Source organism: Bombina bombina, chromosome 2 (assembly GCF_027579735.1).
Source record: "Bombina bombina isolate aBomBom1 chromosome 2, aBomBom1.pri, whole genome shotgun sequence".
Classification (NCBI taxonomy): Eukaryota; Metazoa; Chordata; class Amphibia; order Anura; family Bombinatoridae; genus Bombina; species Bombina bombina.
Window position 1 is genome coordinate 836240755 of NC_069500.1, and position 20935 is coordinate 836261689.

Genomic DNA, 20935 nt, shown 5'->3' on the forward strand with positions numbered 1-20935 from the left:
GCCAGTTACAGCCGTCCCAGTGAATGGAGACTCTGTGTCACAGAGGGACGAGAGCAAACCAGATGAGGAACAAGAAGGAGAGCAAAACCAAGACAACAAGAAGGACCAGGAGGAAGAGCTCGAGAAGGAACAGCAAAACCAGTAAGTGAGGACGACTGAGTATAAAGAATAGGGTGGGATTATAGGATGCAGATGAGACCTAGGAATGGGGATATACAAGTTTAATAACTGCCTTGTGTATGTGTGACTGTATAGCTTAAACTTTAGACTAGTTTTATATCTTAATATACTTTTCACTAATCTTTAAAAGAGTAGTGATTGTTTAAGCTCCTGCAGTTTTAATTTAGCTGTTTGTGTATTAGTTTTTTATGTTTCTGTCAAATAATCCGCACTCCCTGTGCTTGTATCAGTAAAGGTAGAACTTTATTGGTCATTCACTGGCAGCATTTGTGTAGGTTACTAATAGCCTACCTCACTATGGGCTCTAACTCTGCCTCCTAGGGTGGCCATTGCAGCTCATGAGTTCTATTGAAATCTCACTCTTGTAAACCGTTACAGTTGGTTAGGTATTCTCTTTTTATGTATCCTTCACGCTCATGGATATAGGGGCTAATCCTACTGATGCCGCACTGTTGGTTGCTAGTTACTGTATATACAGTGTCCTGGTGTGTATTATTTACAGTCTTTATGACAGCTCCGCCTCTTCAATTATGCACAGAATAACACGCATTGATGTTTACTCTTAAGGTAGCGCCCCTTAATTATCAATATTACTTGCAGTGGTTATCTGATACAATTCTGATATTGTTAATTTTTCGGGTTTATAGGGAAGGTTGATTGCATCATTTATTGACTTGGACATCAAATCGTAGACCTGGTTATTTTATTGACTGTTTAAGGGAGGTTTAAGGTTCTTTGCTAGATTGTTCAAGTGGATCTGCCATTTGATGGACACATTATATTAGGTGGTTTTTATTTTTGTTATGTTTAGTTTTGTCTTGCTTTTTATACTTACACTGTCCAATGCACCATTTATGATTCATATTTGAGTTGTTATCGTTCAATGCAATTACTGTCCAGTATGCAACTGTGGTTTCCATGGTAACCATCTGGCCAGATCAACATTGCATAGTCGGGGTTATGTTTGGGCCTTTATATTGCACTTTTGGTTATAGAAGGGGGATCTAGATCCCTGAAAGTTAACCAATAAAGTTTTTTACATTTTCTGATAAGATAAACTGCAAAATGATGCAAGCTTTTTTTTTTATCACCTCTGCTAAGGCCAGTTAGGGACAGGAATGTAAGGACAGGAAACCAACCAAACATTCTTGACTCCTAGAGACAACCTAATTTCTAAAACTGTAACCCCAGTCTGTAATCCTAATCACATGACCAGCTGCAACTTGGTGTGAACAGTACATCATGAATTTGTGACTGCACCAACACAGATTATTTTATTTATTCTTTCATTGCTATAATTACTTTCAGTATAAGGCTGATAAATTGAAAAATATGTAGCTAACAGAAGAATACAAATTGTGTTTGATATAGAATATATTAATTTACAGTATTTCTGCATTCGTTTGAGTAAAATGGACATTTTAATTTATTCTATAAACTAAAGGCCTATACATTGTAAAAACAGAAAAACTGATAGTTTTACAGTGGTCTCAAGTTTTTTCCAGAGCTGTGTGTGTGTATATATATATAATGTGTGTGTGTATATGTACAGTATATATGTATATGTGTGTGTGTGTATGTGTATAAAATAAAATATTGTTACATGTTTACAGTCTGTTTTAATGATATTGCAAAATGTCATGAATTCCGGACATTAAAAGCATAGAGAATATATTCAGTTAAGCATTAAATTGCAAGTATTTAATATTGCCATTGTATTAGCACAATAAAAAGATTTGCAAATGAAGAGCAGTTCAGGGACACCCACCTTGAAAATGCTGGTGTAACCTATGTTCTTGTTTCCTTTGCTGTAGCCAGTTAGGGACAGATTTAAATGAATTAGTCTGAGCTAACCTATCGCTGTACAGAGTGTTGCAGAGTGAGTTAGTTTGTCATACTGATTTCTTACTTATCTCTGATGTACCTGTGCTTATAAGTTTTATTTAAAGTGATGGTAAACTATCCCCTTTATAAAAAAAAATCCGCAATGTTAGCGATATTTTTAGATATTTTAGGAGTTTAAGTTGTCCAATCATCATCACTCTCCCCTTAAGGCACTTTTGTTGTAGCTAGAGCGGTGACTGGAGAACAATTCAGACTGTTGGCTTACAGAAAAAATTCCTTTTGAAGCGGCGGCAGAGCACAGGGTATTTAAATTTATATATTAAAAAGTATGTTATTGCTCATCTTTAATTTGATCTTGTTGGATTGTGCCATAATCTCCTGAGATTGCACTAATGTTTTACAAGATTGCATTGTAAGTTTCTTTGAATTGATGAGGGAAACAAAGTGCACAAAACCAGATGCATGTTCCCTTGCTAGTCCTGGGACAAGCATTCTGATTGAATGCCTAAAGCCCTTTTATAATAGGATGTGGCTTCAAAAGACCTTTTGAGGTAAAATATCTTCCTTTTTTACATTGAGATGTTTGATAATTTTTAGTTCACTTTCTTACATATGTGCTGCTTCACTTTCAAGTAATTCGGTCTTAGGGTAACGTCCCTTTTAAGTCTGAAGAAAGTGTTATAAGAGTAGAAAAAGAGCAAATTATTTATTTTTTTGAGAATTTTCCAGCAAAATAATGTATATTGCAATGATTTAATATTTTCCTTAATTAAACATTTTATACTGAGCTTAAATTGTAATTTTAATGCCCATTTAAGGTTTATTAAAGAAGTTTTGAATTATTTTTTTAACATCCTGCATCATTGCCCTATCAAACGATAATTAACATCAATTTTATACTAATGTATAAGAGATGGCTACAATCCCAGGTGTATATATTTACACGTTTTATGCAAAAAAAAAATCTCAGTTTAAGCATTTTTTTTATTTATTTTTTTAATCCGAAAGATTCAGTTTGGTCTTATTCACTTCCTTAATTACTTGTCATCCTTGAGTGGTTAAGTTATCATTAGAGATAATGGGTAAGTTGACAGAAAATGTCTGTTTGAGAGCAGAGAGTTCTCCAAGGTGGAAAAGTGGCTGCAGCACATAATTTCCACTGCCAATCAGTCTCAAAAGCCTCATCACTTTGCAGTAACCCTCTTAATTTTGAAAAGCACTAATTTTATTAGTCATAGTAGTAATTTGTATTAGTCATGTGGGTGAAAGAGTAATCTTTGTTCATCAGCTTTGTATTATAAAGGTTGGTGATGTGTGTTGAGGTCTGGATTTTTTTAATTTAATTTCTCTTGTAAGGTGTATCCAGTCCACGGATTCATCCATTCCTTGTGGGATATTCTCCTTCCCAACAGTAAGCTGCAAGAGGATCACCCACAGCAGAGCTGTCTATATAGCTCCTCCCCTAACTGCCACCTCCAGTCATTCTCTTGCAGCTCTCGACAAGGGAAGTAGCTAGAGAGATGTGGTGAATTAGTGTAGTTTATCTTCAATCAAAAGTTTATTTTTAAACGGTGCAAGCGTTGTACTGTTTTTTTACCTCAGGCAGAAATTAGAAGAAGAATTTGCCTGAGGTTTTTGATGATCTTAGCAGGATGTTACTAAGGTCCACTGCTGTTCTCCCACATAACTGAAGAGTATGGGGAAACTTCAGCTGGGAGAACGGCCTGCAGAATTAACTGCCCTGAAGTATGTTCAGTATATTTTTTTCTAGAGGATGATCAGAACTAGAAAATGCTGACAGTGCCCGATATAGTTAAGGTAAGCCTGATTGCAGTGATTTAATAAACGACTGGCATCATGCTTGCAGTAAAGGGTAATTTTCATATTACTTTCTATTATGGCTTAGTATGTAAAACGATATATATATATATATATATATATATATATATATATATATATATATATATATATATATATATATATATATATATAAAGAACATTTTTTACTGAGGTGATAAATCTTTATTTGGGGCCTAGTTTTCTCTTGTTAAGTGTATCCAGTCCACGGATCATCCATTACTTATGGGATATTCTCCTTCCCAACAGGAAGTTGCAAGAGGATCACCCACAGCAGAGCTGCTACATAGCTCCTCCCCTCACTGCCATATCCAGTCATTCTCTTGCAACTCTCAACTAAGATGGAGGTCGTAAGAGGACTGTGGTGTTTTATACTTAGTTTATTTCTTCAATCAAAAGTTTGTTATTTTTAAATGGTACCGGAGTATACTGTTTATCTCAGGCAGTATTTGGAAGAAGAATCTGCCTGCGTTTTCTATGATCTTAGCAGAAGTAACTAAGATCCTTTACTGTTCTCACATATTCTGAGGAGTGAGGTAACTTCAGAGGGGGAATAGCGTGCAGGTTTCCTGCAATAAGGTACAGTTAAATATTTTTCTAGGGATGGAATTTGCTAGAAAATGCTGCTGATACCGAAGTAATGTAAGTAAAGCCTTAAATGCAGTGATAGCGACTGGTATCAGGCTTATTAATAGAGATACATACTCTTATAAAAGTGTATTTTAAAACATTTGCTGGCATGTTTAATCGTTTTTTATATATGTTTGGTGATAAAACTTATTGGGGCCTAGTTTTTTCCACATGGCTGGCTTGAATTTTGCCTAGAAACAGTTCCTGGAGGCTTTCCACTGTTGTAATATGAGTGGGAAGGGCCTATTTTAGCGTTTTTTTGCGCACCAAAAATTACAGACACAGACATCCAGCTTCTTCCTGCATGTTCCAGGACTTCTCTGAAGGGCTCAAAAGGCTTCAAAAGTCGTATTGAGGGAGGTAAAAAGCCACAGTAGAGATGTGGCAGTTGTTGTGACTGTTTAAAAAAAGTTTTTGTCATTTGTTATTCCATTTTTGGTATTAAGGGGTTAATCATCCATTTGCAAGTGGGTGCAATGCTCTGCTAACTTGTTACATACACTGTAAAAATTTCGTTAGTGTAACTGCCTTTTTTCACTGTTATTTCAAATTTGGACAAAATTTGTGTTTCTTAAAGGTGCAGTAACGTTTTTTATATTGCTTGTAAACTTGTTTTAAGTGTTTTCCAAGCTTGCTAGTCTCATTGCTAGTCTGTTTAAACATGTCTGACACAGAGGAACCTACTTGTTCATTATGTTTGAAAGCCATGGTGGAGCCCCATAGGAGAATGTGTACTAAATGTATTGATTTCACCTTAAACAGTAAAGATCAATCTTTATCTATAAAAGAATTATCACCAGAGGGTTCTGTCGAGGGGGAAGTTATGCCGACTAACTCTCCCCACGTGTCAGACCCTTCGCCTCCCGCTCAGGGGACGCACGCTAATATGGCGCCAATTACATCAGGGATGCCCATAGCGATTACCTTGCAGGACATGGCTGCAATCATGAATAATACCCTGTCAGAGGTATTATCTAGATTGCCTGAATTAAGAGGCAAGCGCGATAGCTCTGGGGTTAGAAGAGATACAGAGCGCGCAGATGCTGTAAGAGCCATGTCTGATACTGCGTCACAATATGCAGAACATGAGGACGGAGTGCTTCAGTCTGTGGGTGACATCTCTGACTCGGGGAAACCTGATTCAGAGATTTCTAATTTTAAATTTAAGCTTTCTCCTTATCTGATTTTTCATGCAGATAAGGTAGTTCTGCGTACCAAACCTGGGTTTTTACCTAAGGTGGTTTCTAACAAGAATATCAATCAATATATTGTTGTTCCATCATTGTGTCCTAATCCTTCTTCAAAGAAGGAACGTCTTTTACATAATCTGGACATAGTCCGTGCCTTGAAGTTTTACTTACAAGCTACTAAAGATTTTCGTCAAACATCTTCCCTGTTTGTCGTTTACTCTGGACAGAGGAGAGGTCAAAAAGCTTCGGCAACCTCTCTTTCCTTTTGGCTTCGGAGCATAATACGCCTAGCCTATGAGACTGCTGGACAGCAGCCCCCTGAAAGGATTACAGCTCATTCTACTAGAGCTGTGGCTTCCACCTGGGCCTTTAAAAATGAGGCCTCTGTTGAACAGATTTGCAAGGCTGCGACTTGGTCTTCGCTTCACACCTTTTCAAAATTTTACAAATTTGATACTTTTGCTTCTTCGGAGGCTGTTTTTGGGAGAAAGGTTCTTCAGGCAGTGGTTCCTTCCGTTTAATCCTGCCTTGTCCCTCCCATCATCCGTGTACTTTAGCTTTGGTATTGGTATCCCACAAGTAATGGATGATCCGTGGACTGGATACACTTAACAAGAGAAAACATAATTTATGCTTACCTGATAAATTTATTTCTCTTGTAGTGTATCCAGTCCACGGCCCGCCCTGTCCTTTTAAGGCAGGTCTAAATTTTAATTAAACTACAGTCACCACTGCACCCTATGGTTTCTCCTTTCTCGTCTTGTTTCGGTCGAATGACTGGATATGGCAGTGAGGGGAGGAGCTATATAGCAGCTCTGCTGTGGGTGATCCTCTTGCAACTTCCTGTTGGGAAGGAGAATATCCCACAAGTAATGGATGATCCGTGGACTGGATACACTACAAGATAAATAAATTTATCAGGTAAGCATAAATTATGTTTTTTAAAAAAACTCTGGGATTATTTTGTTAGTCTGTGACAAACGTAAGTAGATAAAAGAAAAGGCTGGAGTAAGGTTGCCATGGCAACCTAAACCTAACAATCATTCCCAGTTCTGGCTCACCAAAATATTACAAAGGAGCAAATGTTTGGATGCCGATGTGTTTAAAGGGACACTAGTCAGAAATGATATGCAAATAAAATCGTAGTATAGTTTTAAAACTCCTATTTTTTAATGTACTTCATTTATTAAATATGTACCCTTTGGCCAATAATTTACTTTTAAATATTAATCGTTTCCCAACCTACTTGTATGTCAGCCGTTACGGATTACCAATCCGTGCTGACAACTGCAGTTGTAAGATGGCGTTTTTTCTGAACTAATGCGCATGCGCGAGTTACCGCAGCATCACAGGAAACGTCACCATCTGCAGTAGAATAAGGCAAGTAGAATCTATCAGCAGCAGTCGAGTGAGCTGCGCACATCACCTAAATACATAGCTTACGATCGCTTCCAGAATCGCCCTAGAGTAAACGAGCAAACTATACTTAAAATGAAAACTAGCAGGTACGCTCAGCACTTTTCCGGCACAGTGTACCTGGTTTTCAATCCGCCGCCCTGGAGGCAGCGGATCCCATAGGAATCAATGGGAGTCTGACCATAGCGAAAGTTCAGGTTCGCTGCTGCCAGACATCCCATTGATTCCTATGGGAAATGTCTACACCTAACACCCTAACATGTACCCCGAGTCTAAACACCCCTAATCTGCACCCCCCTACACCGCCGCAACTAAATAAATGTATTACCCCCTAAACCGCCGCTCCCGGAGCCCACCGCCACTATAATAAATATGTTAACCACTAAACCGCCGCTCCCAGACCCCGCCGCCACCTACATTATACCTAGTAACCCCTATCCTGCCCCCCCCCCTCCATACCGCCGCTCCCGGAGCCCACCGCAAGCTACATTATACATATTAACCCCTAATCTGTCCCCCCCTACACCGCCGCCACTGTAATAAAATGATTAACCCCTAAACCTAAGTCTAACACTAACCCTAACACCCCCCTAACTTAAATATTAATTAAATACATCTAAATAAATGTAACTCTTATTAACTAAATGAATCCTATTTAAAACTAAATACTTACCTTTAAAATAAACCCTAATATAGCTACAATATAAATAATAATTATATTGTAGCTATCTTAGGATTTATTTTTATTTTACAGGCAACTTTCAATTTATTTTAACTAGGTACAATAGCTATTAAATAGTTATTAACTATTTAATAGCTACCTAGTTAAAATAAAGAGAAATTTACCTGTAAAATAAATCCTAACCTAAGTTACAATTACACCTAACACTACACTATACTTTAATAAATGAATCCTATTTAAAACTAAATACTTACCTGTAAAATAAACCCCTACGATAGCTACAATGTAATTAATAATTACATTGTAGCTATCTTAAGATTTATATTTATTTTACAGGTAACTTTGTATTTATTTTAGCTAGTTAGAATAGTTATTAAATAGTTATTAACTATTTAATAACTACCTAGCTAAAAGAAATACAAAATTACCTGTAAAATAAATCCTAACCTAAGTTACAATTAAACCTAACACTACACTATCATTAAATTAATTAAACTAATTACCTACAAATAACTACAATTAAATTCAATTAAATAAACTAACTAAAGTACAAAAAATAAAAAAAGCTAAGTTACAAAAAATAAAAAAATAAGTTACAAACATTTAACAAATATTACAACAATTTTAAGCAACTTACACCTAATCTAAGCCCCCTAATAAAATAACAAAGCCCCACAAAATAAAAAAATGCCCTACCCTATTCTACATTAAAAAAGTTCAAAGCTCTTTTACCTTACCAGCCCTTAAAAGGGCCTTTTGCGGGGCATGCCCCAAAGAAAACTGCTCTTTTGCCTGTAAAAGAAAAATACAGCCCCCCCAACATTAAAACCCACCACCCACATACCCCTAATCTAACCCAAACCCCCCTTAAATAAACCTAACACTACCTCCCTGAAGATCATCCTACCTTGAGTCGTGATCAGCCAGCCGACCACCGATGGAACCGAAGAGGAGATCCGGAGCGGCATAAGTCATCATCCAGGCGGCGCTGAAGAAATCTTCCATCCGATAGGAGTCTTCATCCAGGCGGCGTCTTCAATCTTCATCCATCCTGAGCGGAGCCATCTTCAGAGGAGCCTACGCGGATCCATCCTCTTCTTCCCGACGACTAACGACGAATGACGGTACCTTTAAGTGACGTCATCCAAGATGGCGTCACTCGAATTCCGATTGGCTGATAGGATTCTATCAGCCAATCGGAATTAAGGTAGAAAAATCTGATTGGCTGACTGAATCAGATTCAAGTTCAATCCGATTGGCTGAACCAATCAGCCAATCGGATTGAACTTGAATCTGATTGGCTGATTCAGTCAGCCAATCAGATTTTTCAACCTTAATTCCGATTGGCTGATAGAATCCTATCAGCCAATCGGAATTTGAGTGACGCCATCTTGGATGACGTCACTTAAAGGTACCGTCATTCGTCGTTAGTCGTCGGGAAGAAGAGGATGGATCCGCGTAGGCTCCTCTGAAGATGGCTCCGCTCCGCTCAGGATGGATGAAGATTGAAGACGCCGCCTGGATGAAGACTTCTATCAGATGGAAGATTTCTTCAGCGCCGCCTGGATGATGACTTCATCGGATGGAAGATTTCTTCAGCGCCCCTTGGATTATGACTTCTGCCGCTCCGGATCTCCTCTTCGGTTCCATCGGTGGCTCGGCTGAGTGAAGACAACTTCATCGGATGGAAGATTTCTTCAGCGCCCCTTGGATTATGACTTCTTCTGCTCCGGATCTCCTCTTCGGTTCTATCTGTGGATATGGATATGATATGCAAAGGAGCGAAATGTTATTGGTCAAACATTTCATATACACACTATGCCGAAAACGATGGGCTGGGAAAGGTGACGTCATGGCCGGGTAATATTTAGTTAAGATATAAGGTTTGTAAGCTTCGTTTTATACAAAATATAGGTTAGTAGCTTATAATAGATGATAATTATACAAAATATGGGACTATTGATTAACGAAAAAAGTAAAAAACAGTAATCCTTTAAGCAAACAGATGTCTTTGTTAAAAAATAACTAACTAAATTAAAGGGATAGTCTAGTCAAAATTAAACTTTCATGATTCAGATGGAGCATGCATGTTTAAATAACTTTCCAATTTCTATTATCAAAGTTTCTTAGTTCTCTTGGTATCCTTTTTGGAAAAGCATACCTAGGTAGGCTCAGGAACTGGGAGATAGCTGCTGATTGCTGGCTGCATATACAGTATATGCCTCCTGTAATTGGCTTGTAAATGTATTCAGCTAGCTGCCAGTAGTGCATTGCAGCTCCTTCAACAAAGGATACTAAGAGAATGAAACAAAATTGATAATAGAGCTAAATTGGAAAATTATTTAAAATGTATGCTTTATTAAAGAAAAAGTTTGGGTTTCATGTCCCTTTTAAAGGGGAAAACATTTTATAGTTCAACTCATGGATTATTTAGACTGTTTAAAGAGACACTGAGGCACATATCAGAGACTGTGAAACTTCAATTGAACCAGTAGGTCTGCTTCCACAATAAGACCTATAAACACATATTTAAACTACTGCCAAAAAAGCCAGGTAACTGTACCTTGAACACCAGTGCTCAATAAATATGTTCAAAATGTAGGCAGCCAGCTCAAAAATCTAGGCGCATGTATTTGTTGAGGTACATAAATGAATATAGATCTCTTTATCAAAACTGCATGGAGCCGGAAAAGGTTTGGATTTTGGAATATTTGCATCTTTAAACTGATGCAATCTACAAAGACAAGAAGAAACAGAAGCGCCACATGGCCCAATATTGTCTGGTCCAGAAGTAAAATAGATGTATGTGTACAGAGTAAACTCACATTTGTGGAAGCACCTCAAGTAGTGCTATAGCGGCAGTCTGGGATTTCTTACAGTCACCCAGGGGACCAACCTCCGGTATAAGTGTGGTGTCTAGATTAACGACATAAAAGGACACAGGTGCCTATATGGCCTAGTATTGTCTTGACACAGGTGAGTCAGTGTGTTAATGGAAAGGTACTCACATTTGTCGTAGCATCTCCTTTGATGCTATAGAGGCAGGATGGGATCAATATAGTCACCCACCAGACTTGATCAAAGACCTGCTGGATACAAAGGATTCCAAGAACCACCAGTAGTTCAGAAAGAGGCCCAGGCAGGGGACTCCTCTCACCAGAGGGATTTGTAGCAACAGATAGGTGATAGCAAGTGTTCAGATATAAAATAGTTTTATTAAAATAGTAAAAACAAAGCAACGCGTTTCTCAGCTCAAGGCTGTTTCATCAGGCTTCATAAAAACATTTGGGAACACTTGCTATATATACACAAAATATCTAATTAATGTTAATTGGCATCACATGATGTCAGGAGGAGCCTAGGAAGCACAAGTGGCCCTATTGGTCATAAAATGTGATAATCTTAACCAGTATACTGAACATAATAGATCTTCTACCAATCAAATATCATGTCAACAGACCTCTCATTTGGTATAACATTTTGGTTACTCATAAGATACATTTCAATGGCTGCAATAGCTACATATAGTTAAAACATACATTTCACTATTCCCTATTTTATGATGGTAAATAATAGATGATACTAAGTCTAATAACCACTCACAAATGTATATCCAAACATATATATAAAAATAGTCCTATGCACATGTCTATAACAAATGTTGTCCCACCATTACATATATTTGTGAGCAAACGATTATCACTCAGGCTCATACATTTCTATAGTCTCAGCTTACAGTATTCATATGATAAAATGATAAATTTAAACAAATGAAATGTAAGATAACAAACCTTAATGGATCGTATAGTATCTGGGGAATGTCATGCTAAATAGTCGCTAAATCGATGTACCAAGTGTGCTGAAATGTTAGAACTGTTACCAGACCAATGTGATCACAAATGTTTGGCATGTAGATATTCTCACTGCGCATGTCTAAACGGACATGTCATTCAAAATCAAATAGTTAAAGTCCTAAGTGCTTGTTGTATCGCACCTGTGTAGGGGGCATGGAAAAGCCAGAATTCAACAAAACATGTATCAACTAAATGAAAAAAAGTCAAACCAAGGGAAATGCTATCATTTGTATGTTTGGGGTTGATCGTAAGAGCGCCGCTATATTGCAGCTAGAATCCCTCTGGGCTTTGTTCAATGTGAGACGTAGTGTTCCTAGCCAATGGTAGCCAGCACATTGTTATCGTAAGCCCATTGGCTCTGGCATTCCAATCATACAATAGAGCTCTGAGAGTTGTTCAGATGGAAAAAGTGGGCGTTTACAAGGGCGGACTTAATGTCCGATCAGCCCAATGTGCTGACGTGTGCCAACAACGGCGTCTGACAATACGTTACAATATTTCTACATGACATAAGAAAAAATAAGACATTTAATGCCGCCTCATTATTAGCCATATCATCTAGAAGGTTATCAGTGCTAACACTATCTGCGCGATCCCATACTAGTGTTGTCTATACTGAGCACCTAACTATCTCGGCTATATGATTACATAATGGCAAATGGTAACTATAGCAACAAATGTGTCAAAATAACATGAGGTGTTAAAAAAGTACCGACTATTGTGGGCTATACAACGCTATATGTATCTATCAGTGGAGAGGATAGGTATTCTGTTATAAATGTTTTTCTCCTAATAACGGAGTACTTACTAATAGTCAGTAAGGGGGTTACATTTGTTTATAATGTTAGTCACACAAGGACCAATATATACTAGTCAAGATGACTAAGATGTGATAGGTCAGAATAAATCTTAGGATCTATATAATGAGAAAATTTGCGTGACTACACAAATGGCAGGTAATATCATCCTATAATGCTGAATCAAGATAGCTAATGTGTTGTGATAAACTATAAATAGATTTCGACCAGAATTAAATGCTAAAAACAGGCAAAATACAAAGTACAGATGACAATTGTACTAGTACGACATAGTGCCCTATTCTAAATGGCCAAATATTATGTGATAGGGTTATGATATATGTGATTGAGATAGAGATATATATGAACTAAATCATATATATAGATATGATTAATATGTACAAACTAAAAATATATATTGCACATCATAGTGTTTATATAGTGAAGGTGTCATGTGCTTATAATAACATTGAAGAAATAAAGATTGAAGTGTGATTACAAGTGTAATGCTGTATATTTTGACTAATATATATAGTAACTATTAGTAATAGCGAAACTTATAACTAAATTGTACCTTAATGTACAAGGAGAAAGTACTGTGTTTAATTAGTGAACACTGTAATTTAATAATATAATAAAATTATGACTCATATGAAATGAGGGGTGGGGAAAGGGAAGTTTAACACACTTATATTTGGTATTAAAGTGATAGTTTAATTTAATGGAATCTAAATAAGGGGTGCAGATGCCAGTATGCGAAAGTCTAGTTGATGTCACGTGATCTCATAGATCAAAAGCAGCTAAATCAACACATTCATTAAGGCCATCAGGGGCTTGAAGAGAGAATGGAACCAAGTGTAAATAAATATCTTATGTCAGATAATATTTATGTCATAATACAGCTTATACATGTAACTCAAGGTAGCTTTATATCATTTTTAATACTTTTGTATACATAGTAACTTCAGAATGATAGTGCAGTACTTTAATCAGTAAGATTATATTTGTTATTTTTAATAAATATAGGCTATTATATACTAAAGACAAAGGCTGATAAGATTGTATTTAACATGGGGGGAAACATAGTAATTTTTTTATAAGTTTTTTTAAAGGACCAGTCAATACATTAGATTTGCATAATCAACAAATGCATTATAACAAGACAATGCAATAGCACTTAGTCTGAACTTCAAATGAGTAGTAGATTTTTTTCTAAAAAAAATCAGTTATGTCCATTTTCACTCCCACTGCATCATGTGACCGCAATCATCCAATCACAAATGCATTTATGTATATTCTGTGAATTCTTGCACATGCTCAGTAGGAGCTGGTGACTCAAAAAGTCTAAATATAAAGAGACTATGCATATTTTGATAATAGAAGTAAATTGGAAAGTTGTTTTTGTTTTGTTTTTTGTTTTAATTTCTGCTCTATCTGAATCACAAAAGTTTAATTTTAATTTGAGTGTCCCTTTTAAATGGTCATTAAAGAGATTGGATTTCAGAATAAGTTTGGATTTGGGGATTTGTACCTGTATATATTATAAGTTCACATATATGCATAATAAGACACGTTCCGTAATTTATTATATACATTTTACTGTCTGGGAGTCTGGTCATGCACTAACATATACATAGTATGGAGTATCTAGGCAGCAGAGTGGACCAGTGTGTTCATATGTGTGTGTTGGGGGCAGCTTGCCAGTCAAATGTACTAATATTCAAAAAACCTACTGCTAATACTCTTATTTGAAAATACTACCATAAGAGGGCAAACCTGAATCATGGTTGTGTTTTTACAACAAAATTAGTTCTAACTACATTGTTTAATTAAAATGTGTTCAGCTTTGTCCAGCTATAATGCAGACCTCCATTTTTGTGTGGCCCCCAGCTTCTCATCTAGCATTATAACTCTGCCTCATCACTCTTAAAACACATTCAGTTCCTCCTCTTGCATGTGACTCTTTCCCATTCACTGTGTGGATTGATAGGTTTGTCCACTTATCTTGCTAAATACATGCTCACGTAGTTATGTTTTTGGTTAGTTTAAAAGTATTTCCTTAAAGGACCATTAAAATTGAAATTTCAACAACGTTTAAAATGTTTAAATAATTAAATATATCCTATAATATAAAAGACCAAGTGTGTTTGTCCGAAGCTGTCATGTGCGGTAGAGAAGGGGGGAGAGATAGAGCAAAAGAAAAGGGGGGAGAGAGAGAGCAAAAGAAAAGGTGGGGAGAGAGAGAGAGCAAAAGAAAAGGGGGAGAGAGAGAGAGAGAGCAAAAGAGAAGGGAGAGAGAGAGAGAGCAAAAGAGAAGGGAGAGAGAGAGAGAGCAAAAGAGAAGGGAGAGAGAGAGAGAGAGCAAAAGAGAAGGGAGAGAGAGAGAGCAAAAGAGAAGGGAGAGAGAGAGAGCAAAAGAGAAGGGAGAGAGAGAGAGAGCAAAAGATAAGGGAGAGAGAGAGAGGGCAAAAGAGAAGGGAGAGAGAGAGAGAGCAAAAGAGAAGGGAGAGAGAGAGCGCAAAAGAAAAGGTGGGGGGAGAGAGAGAGCAAAAGAAAAGGTGGGGGGAGAGAGAGAGCAAAAGAAAAGGGGGAGAGAGAGAGCAAAAGAAAAGGGGGAGAGAGAGCAAAAGAAAAGGGGGGGGAGAGAGAGAGAGCAAAAGAGAAGGGGAAGAGAGAGAGAGCAAAAGAGAAGGGGGAGAGAGAAGAGAGCAAAAGAGAAGGCGGAGAGAGAGCAAAAGAGAGGAGGGAGAGAGAGAGCAAAAGAGGGGGGCTATGTGTGTGTGTATGTATATATGTATATATATATATATATATATATATATATATATATATATATATATATATATATATATATATAAGGGCTGGGCGATATGGGGATCGCAATTTTTTTTTTTTTTTAAATGTCTTATTTTTCTTATAAATGACTATAACGCCTTCATTTTGCATTATAAAGTTTAACACTACAGAATCTTGAGGAAATACAACAGAGAAAGAAGTAAATTGCGCTATATGAACTGACTCAGTATCCACAAGGACTATAACTGTATGTGTATCTTAACAATAATAAGTGGATAAATATAGAAAAAATATATAAAAAATTACATAAAAACAAATTGCATAAACAATTGCATATAAAATTACATAAAAACAAATTGCATAGAAACAAATTAATCAAATGTGAAATCCACAATAGCACCTTTGATATAAATATATAGCAGAAAATATATATAGCAGCACCTTAACTTAACGGTATAATATGTACGAATTAATTATAAACAATTTAAAAAGAAGAATTGCTTGACCATAAATTAAATAAAACTTGTATAGAAAAGATTTCTCAGAAAATCACCTATAAAAACAAAGATATTGCACACTGTTTATATTTATATTCAACAGTACCTCTAGTATTTTCCCATGAAAGTTCTCATCACTTCCCTTATAGAAAGTAAGGCAACAAGTGCAATGTGATATGTCCCTTTAAGATGAATAAAACCTTGAATCCCGTTCTGTGCAGCTCCAATCAGACAGGGTAAATCCAAACCTCAGTCATAGGGATAGTAGTACATGCAAAAAAGGAGAGAGAGAGAGAGCGCACAAAGGATTCAAGTGTAGATTTTTATTAACAGCATTTGCACACATAAATAAGATGCACTTACTAGAAGTGAGATTAAAAAAGGCAATCAGAGTTCAACTCTCTTTCCTCCACTTGTATGACCGCTCCACACTGCTACCTAGGAAAGTCAGTGTCCCCGGATGTTGATATGCACAAAACCAGCTTCTGTAGCAGTGCTTTCCGGATGCCCTTACTAGCTGCCTGTCTGCCAATGGGAGGGAGCGGATCAAATAGGAGTCTGAGCGTCGGACCTGTCTGCCGGTTCCTAACGCGTTTCCCCCAGTCAGCGGCTGGGCTTTTTCAAAGGATAAAATCAGATATAGTTTTTCTTACCGCCCTCTACTTTTAAAGGGCAAGTGTCCAATTGAATTTGTGGGTGTGCCTGTCCGGCCAATCATAACGTCCATATAGTCCTCTGTGTTGTTGCACACCAAAGGCCAATCAAATAATAGAGGGCGTGATTTTTAGAACCAATTGCCATACTCCATATGTCTATTGTTTGTTAGCCACACATCAAAAACGCTGCCATTTCTCAGCAGCATATGTTTTAAAGAAAACGATCAAAGCATACCTTGTTTAAAAACACAATATGTAACTCACATTCAAAACAAAAAATATAACATATTATATATATTTTTATCTATCAGAAATATAACATATTATCGATCTGATATATTGTGATATTCTTACAAAGTTACTGGTAGTGGCTCTGGATCAAATTATGTTATAATAGGGTTGTATTTCTATTGACTATCATAGCACAAATTCTATACCAAATTAAAAATAACATCTTTTATTTTCAAATGCCCATGATTGCTCTAAAAAATGTGTGTATATATATATATATATATATATATATATATATATATATATATATATATATATATACACATATATCTATATATATATATACATATATATCTCTATGAGCTGGGATGCAATCTATATCAGAATGTACGCTGGCAGTCTATTTTATGCTCCTGCTCATAAACGTTTTTTTAGACCATAATGTCCCTTATTTGATATATATTACAACTACCTGATATGTACCATATTATGAGTTATACTATTAAGATATTAAAATTGCACATTCCTATAGATTTGATAAGTTTAAATCGTGATAAAATTATTTAAAAGCACATATTAAACTAGTGTTATTAAACATACCCACAATGAATTACATACCTGAATATAAATTTTAATCTAATTTTCTAATTTAAAAAGATGTTGTTATTATTATATTAAATAAATGTAAAAATTTAAAAAATTAATAATTAGAAAATTTAAAAATTAAAAATCAGTTAAGAAATAGAGAGAATTAAATATTTTTATTCATTGTATTTATTTTCATTTGATTGTTTATATAAGTTTTTATACAAATGCTGCTACATCTATGTCTATATTAAGACCATATGGTTGTAAAGTGTTTAATTTATAAATCCATTTAGTCTCCAACTTTCTTAATTCTAAAAGGCGATTAGGTTTAGTTATAGGAACTCTATCTATAACTTGAACTTTGAGAGAGCTAGGGTTATGTTTGTGGCATTCCAAAAAATGTTTAGGAACACTGTGATTTGTCATCTTTTTATCTATATTATATATGTGTTCATTAACTCGCTGTCTTATTTGGCGTTTCGTACGGCCCACATAAAGTAGGCCACACCCACATTGTAATAAATAGACAACATATATAGATTCACAATTACTTCTAAAAGAGATATTAAAAGTTTCAGTTAATGAACTATTAGAAAATGTAGGGGCTCTATTGACATGTTTGCACATGTTACAACGGGATTTACCCCATCTCATGGTTCCCTTCCATTCACTCAACCAGGTTGTTCCTATTTTTTCGGTCCCTGTTTCACTAGCCTTATTTTTGATAATAGGTTTTATTTTACTTGGAGCAAGAATATTCTTGAGGCTTTTGCCTTTCCTATAGTTGATAGTTGGTTTTTCACCCAATGATGGCCCTAAAACAGGATCTAATTGAAGCAATGGCCAGTGTTTTTTAATTATTTTTTCTAGACTTTTTGAACCTTCATTAAAAGTTGTTATAAATCTCGGTGGATCTAGTTTCGCTGGTTCTGTTAATTTATTATGTATATGAGACCCTATTGCATTTGGTTTATCTATTTTAATATTTATATTTCTCTCTTTTGCAATGGCCCTATTTTTTGCAGCTTGTATTAATTTTGGTTCATAGCCTTTTTCTAGAAATTTTTCTTCTAGAATTTTTGCTTCTGTTTCAAAGTCATTTTCATGTGTACAGTTTCTTTTTATTCTTAAAAATTGACTATATGGAACATTATCCAACCATGATTTTTTTATGTGCGCTTGTGGCTTGTATATAACTATTTCGATCTGTGCTTTTTCAATAACTTTTTACTGCTATTTTTCCTGTGTTATCTGTGAACAATACCAAATCTAAAAATTATATTTTATCTTTCGAACATGAATTTGTAAAAGTTAAATTAAAATCATTACTATTAATATGTTTCATAAAATTATCTATTTCTATCAAATCCCCTTTCCATAGGATGATGACATCATCTATGTATCTACCATATGATACTATGTTACTTAAAAATGGATTATTATTCCAAATATATTTATTCTCAAACGCATTCACATAGAGATTTGCATAGGATGGGGCAAATGTTGTCCCCATCGCTGTGCCTTGGGTCTGTAGATAGTATTTATCTTCAAACATAAAATAGTTATGATTTAAAATAAAATTGATACTATCAATTAAAAACGATATATGTTTCATTGGGATTGACCATTTTAAAAGTTCCTCTTTTATCTTATTTGTGCCATTAATATGAGGTATACATGTATACAAGGAAGCAACATCGCAAGTTAGCCAATACATGTCTTCTTCCCATTGTTTACCCTCAAACCTTCTAATTACCTCCGTTGTATCTTTGATATATGCTTTCATATTTTTCACTATTGGTTGGAGGTAAAAATCAACATATTTAGATAGATTATCACTGATTGATCCTATCCCGGACACAATTGGCCTACCAGGTGGATTTTTACTGTCCTTATGGATTTTAGGAAGGTGATATATAATTGCTATGTTTGGCTGAGTATTGAATATAAATTTGAACTCATTTTCGTTTATACTGCCCTCTGTTTTTGCTTTATTTTAAAAAAAAAATTATAAAGCTCTTTATTATATATTTCAGTGGGGTCTTTATCTAAAATTTGGTAAGTATCTTTGTCCCTTAACAATTTAAAAGCTTCTTGCATATATTGTTCCCTTTTTTGAATTACAATACCCCCGCCCTTATCGGCGGGGCGTATTATTATCTCTTCATTAGACATAAGTTTTTTAAGAGATTTCCTTTCCATAATGGTCAAATTATCATTATATTTATTTAAAAATTGATTGGCATTTTCCTTTTTAAATAACTCTTCTATTTCATTTAAAACTAGTTTAGAGAAAGATTTCAAATGATCTCCCTGTGCCCCTACTGGATTAAAAGTTGATTTACCTTTAAAGTGCGAGTGCTGAATTTCTGGTTCTATTTCATGTATAGATATATCTAATGTATCGATGAGCTCATTGATATGGTTTTCTGTACATTCAACTGATGAATCTTTTGAATTATGTGCTCCCGAACATTTGCTAAATGTTACATTTTCAGTTTCCAAGTCCTTCAATATATTTAAGATACCTAGATCTGTGGCCTCCATATATGTGTTGTTAGCAACATTTTTGTTTAGGGGATTTTTAAGGTAATACCTCTTCAGGGTTAACTTTCTCACATATTTGTGGATATCTACATACATCTCAAATTTGTTTGGACCTGCTTTGGGGGCAAACTTTAAACCTTTTTGTAAGAGACTGATGTCATTAGAGTCTAAATTGACCTCAGCCAGATTAAAAATGTCACTTTTGGTTTTGTTTATTCTATTCTTGAGCGTCCTGTTAGCCTGTATCTTTTTTTCCTCTTCTTCTCTTTCTAATGATCTTTTTCTTTGTCTTATTCGTTCTGTTGGTCTTTCTTGAGGAGCATGGTTGTGACCCTGGCCTAAAAAATTTCGATTATCAGTTACTTCTTTAGGTCTCGCTCCTTTACCTTCCCAAATGGGTTCATCCTGTCTTTGAGAATGATTAGTTAAAGGTTCATACCTATTATTTGTATCTATTTGTACTCGTGGACTAGCATAATTGTTTGTTGTATAACTTGGTCTACGTCTCCATTGTGGGTAGTTATCCGAATAATTTTATTTATACTGTTGGCGTGAACTGCCATTGTATGTATTATTAGATTTTGTATTTTGATATGTATTTTGTCTAGTTTGATTATTATTTGTATGTTTATTATATTGTCCTGAAAATGTATCTCTATTGCTATATTGAGCATTATAGGGTCTTTCTGGATATATCCTAGTTTGTTGCATATGTATTTTTCTAGGTTCTTCATAGGACCTTATTGAAAAACTATTTGTATTATGATTTGTTGTAGTATTGATTATACTCTCTGAATTTTTTCCATTTGCATCTTGTTTTTGAACTATTTTTTTGTTATATGTATATACCTTATTTTCTTTAAAATCCAGAATATCCCTTTTTAATTTTTTCTGTTTACTATATTGTAAATCCCTATCCAATTGACTCACCCTAAACTGAATACTTTTATTTCTGTTAATCCATTTCTCAACATTTCTATACGGTTGAATTTTTTAAATAACCTCTTCCAATTCTATCTTTACCTTATTGAGTCTAAATTCTCTATATTTTATTAGTGTTTTAATAAATTTGTTAGAACATTCTTGAGCTGCTGTTTCCCACTCAGTAACAAATTCAACCTCATCTAGCTCAAAAGCTGGTTGTTTTAATATACGCAAACCTCTTGGTA

General features: G+C 35.3%; 1 protein-coding gene across 2 annotated transcripts in view; it reads left to right on the top strand.

The window, feature by feature from the left end:
* Positions 1-20935, top strand: part of HDGFL2 (HDGF like 2) — a 159888-nt gene that overhangs the window by 85643 nt on the left and 53310 nt on the right. Inside the window, exon 15 of one of the 2 annotated variants that reach the window (XM_053703155.1) lies at positions 12-141. In XM_053703155.1, coding sequence (XP_053559130.1) covers positions 12-141 — 130 coding nt within the window. Of the gene's footprint in view, positions 1-5; positions 142-20935 lie in introns of both variants that reach the window. The other variant, XM_053703154.1, reaches the window with a different exon arrangement.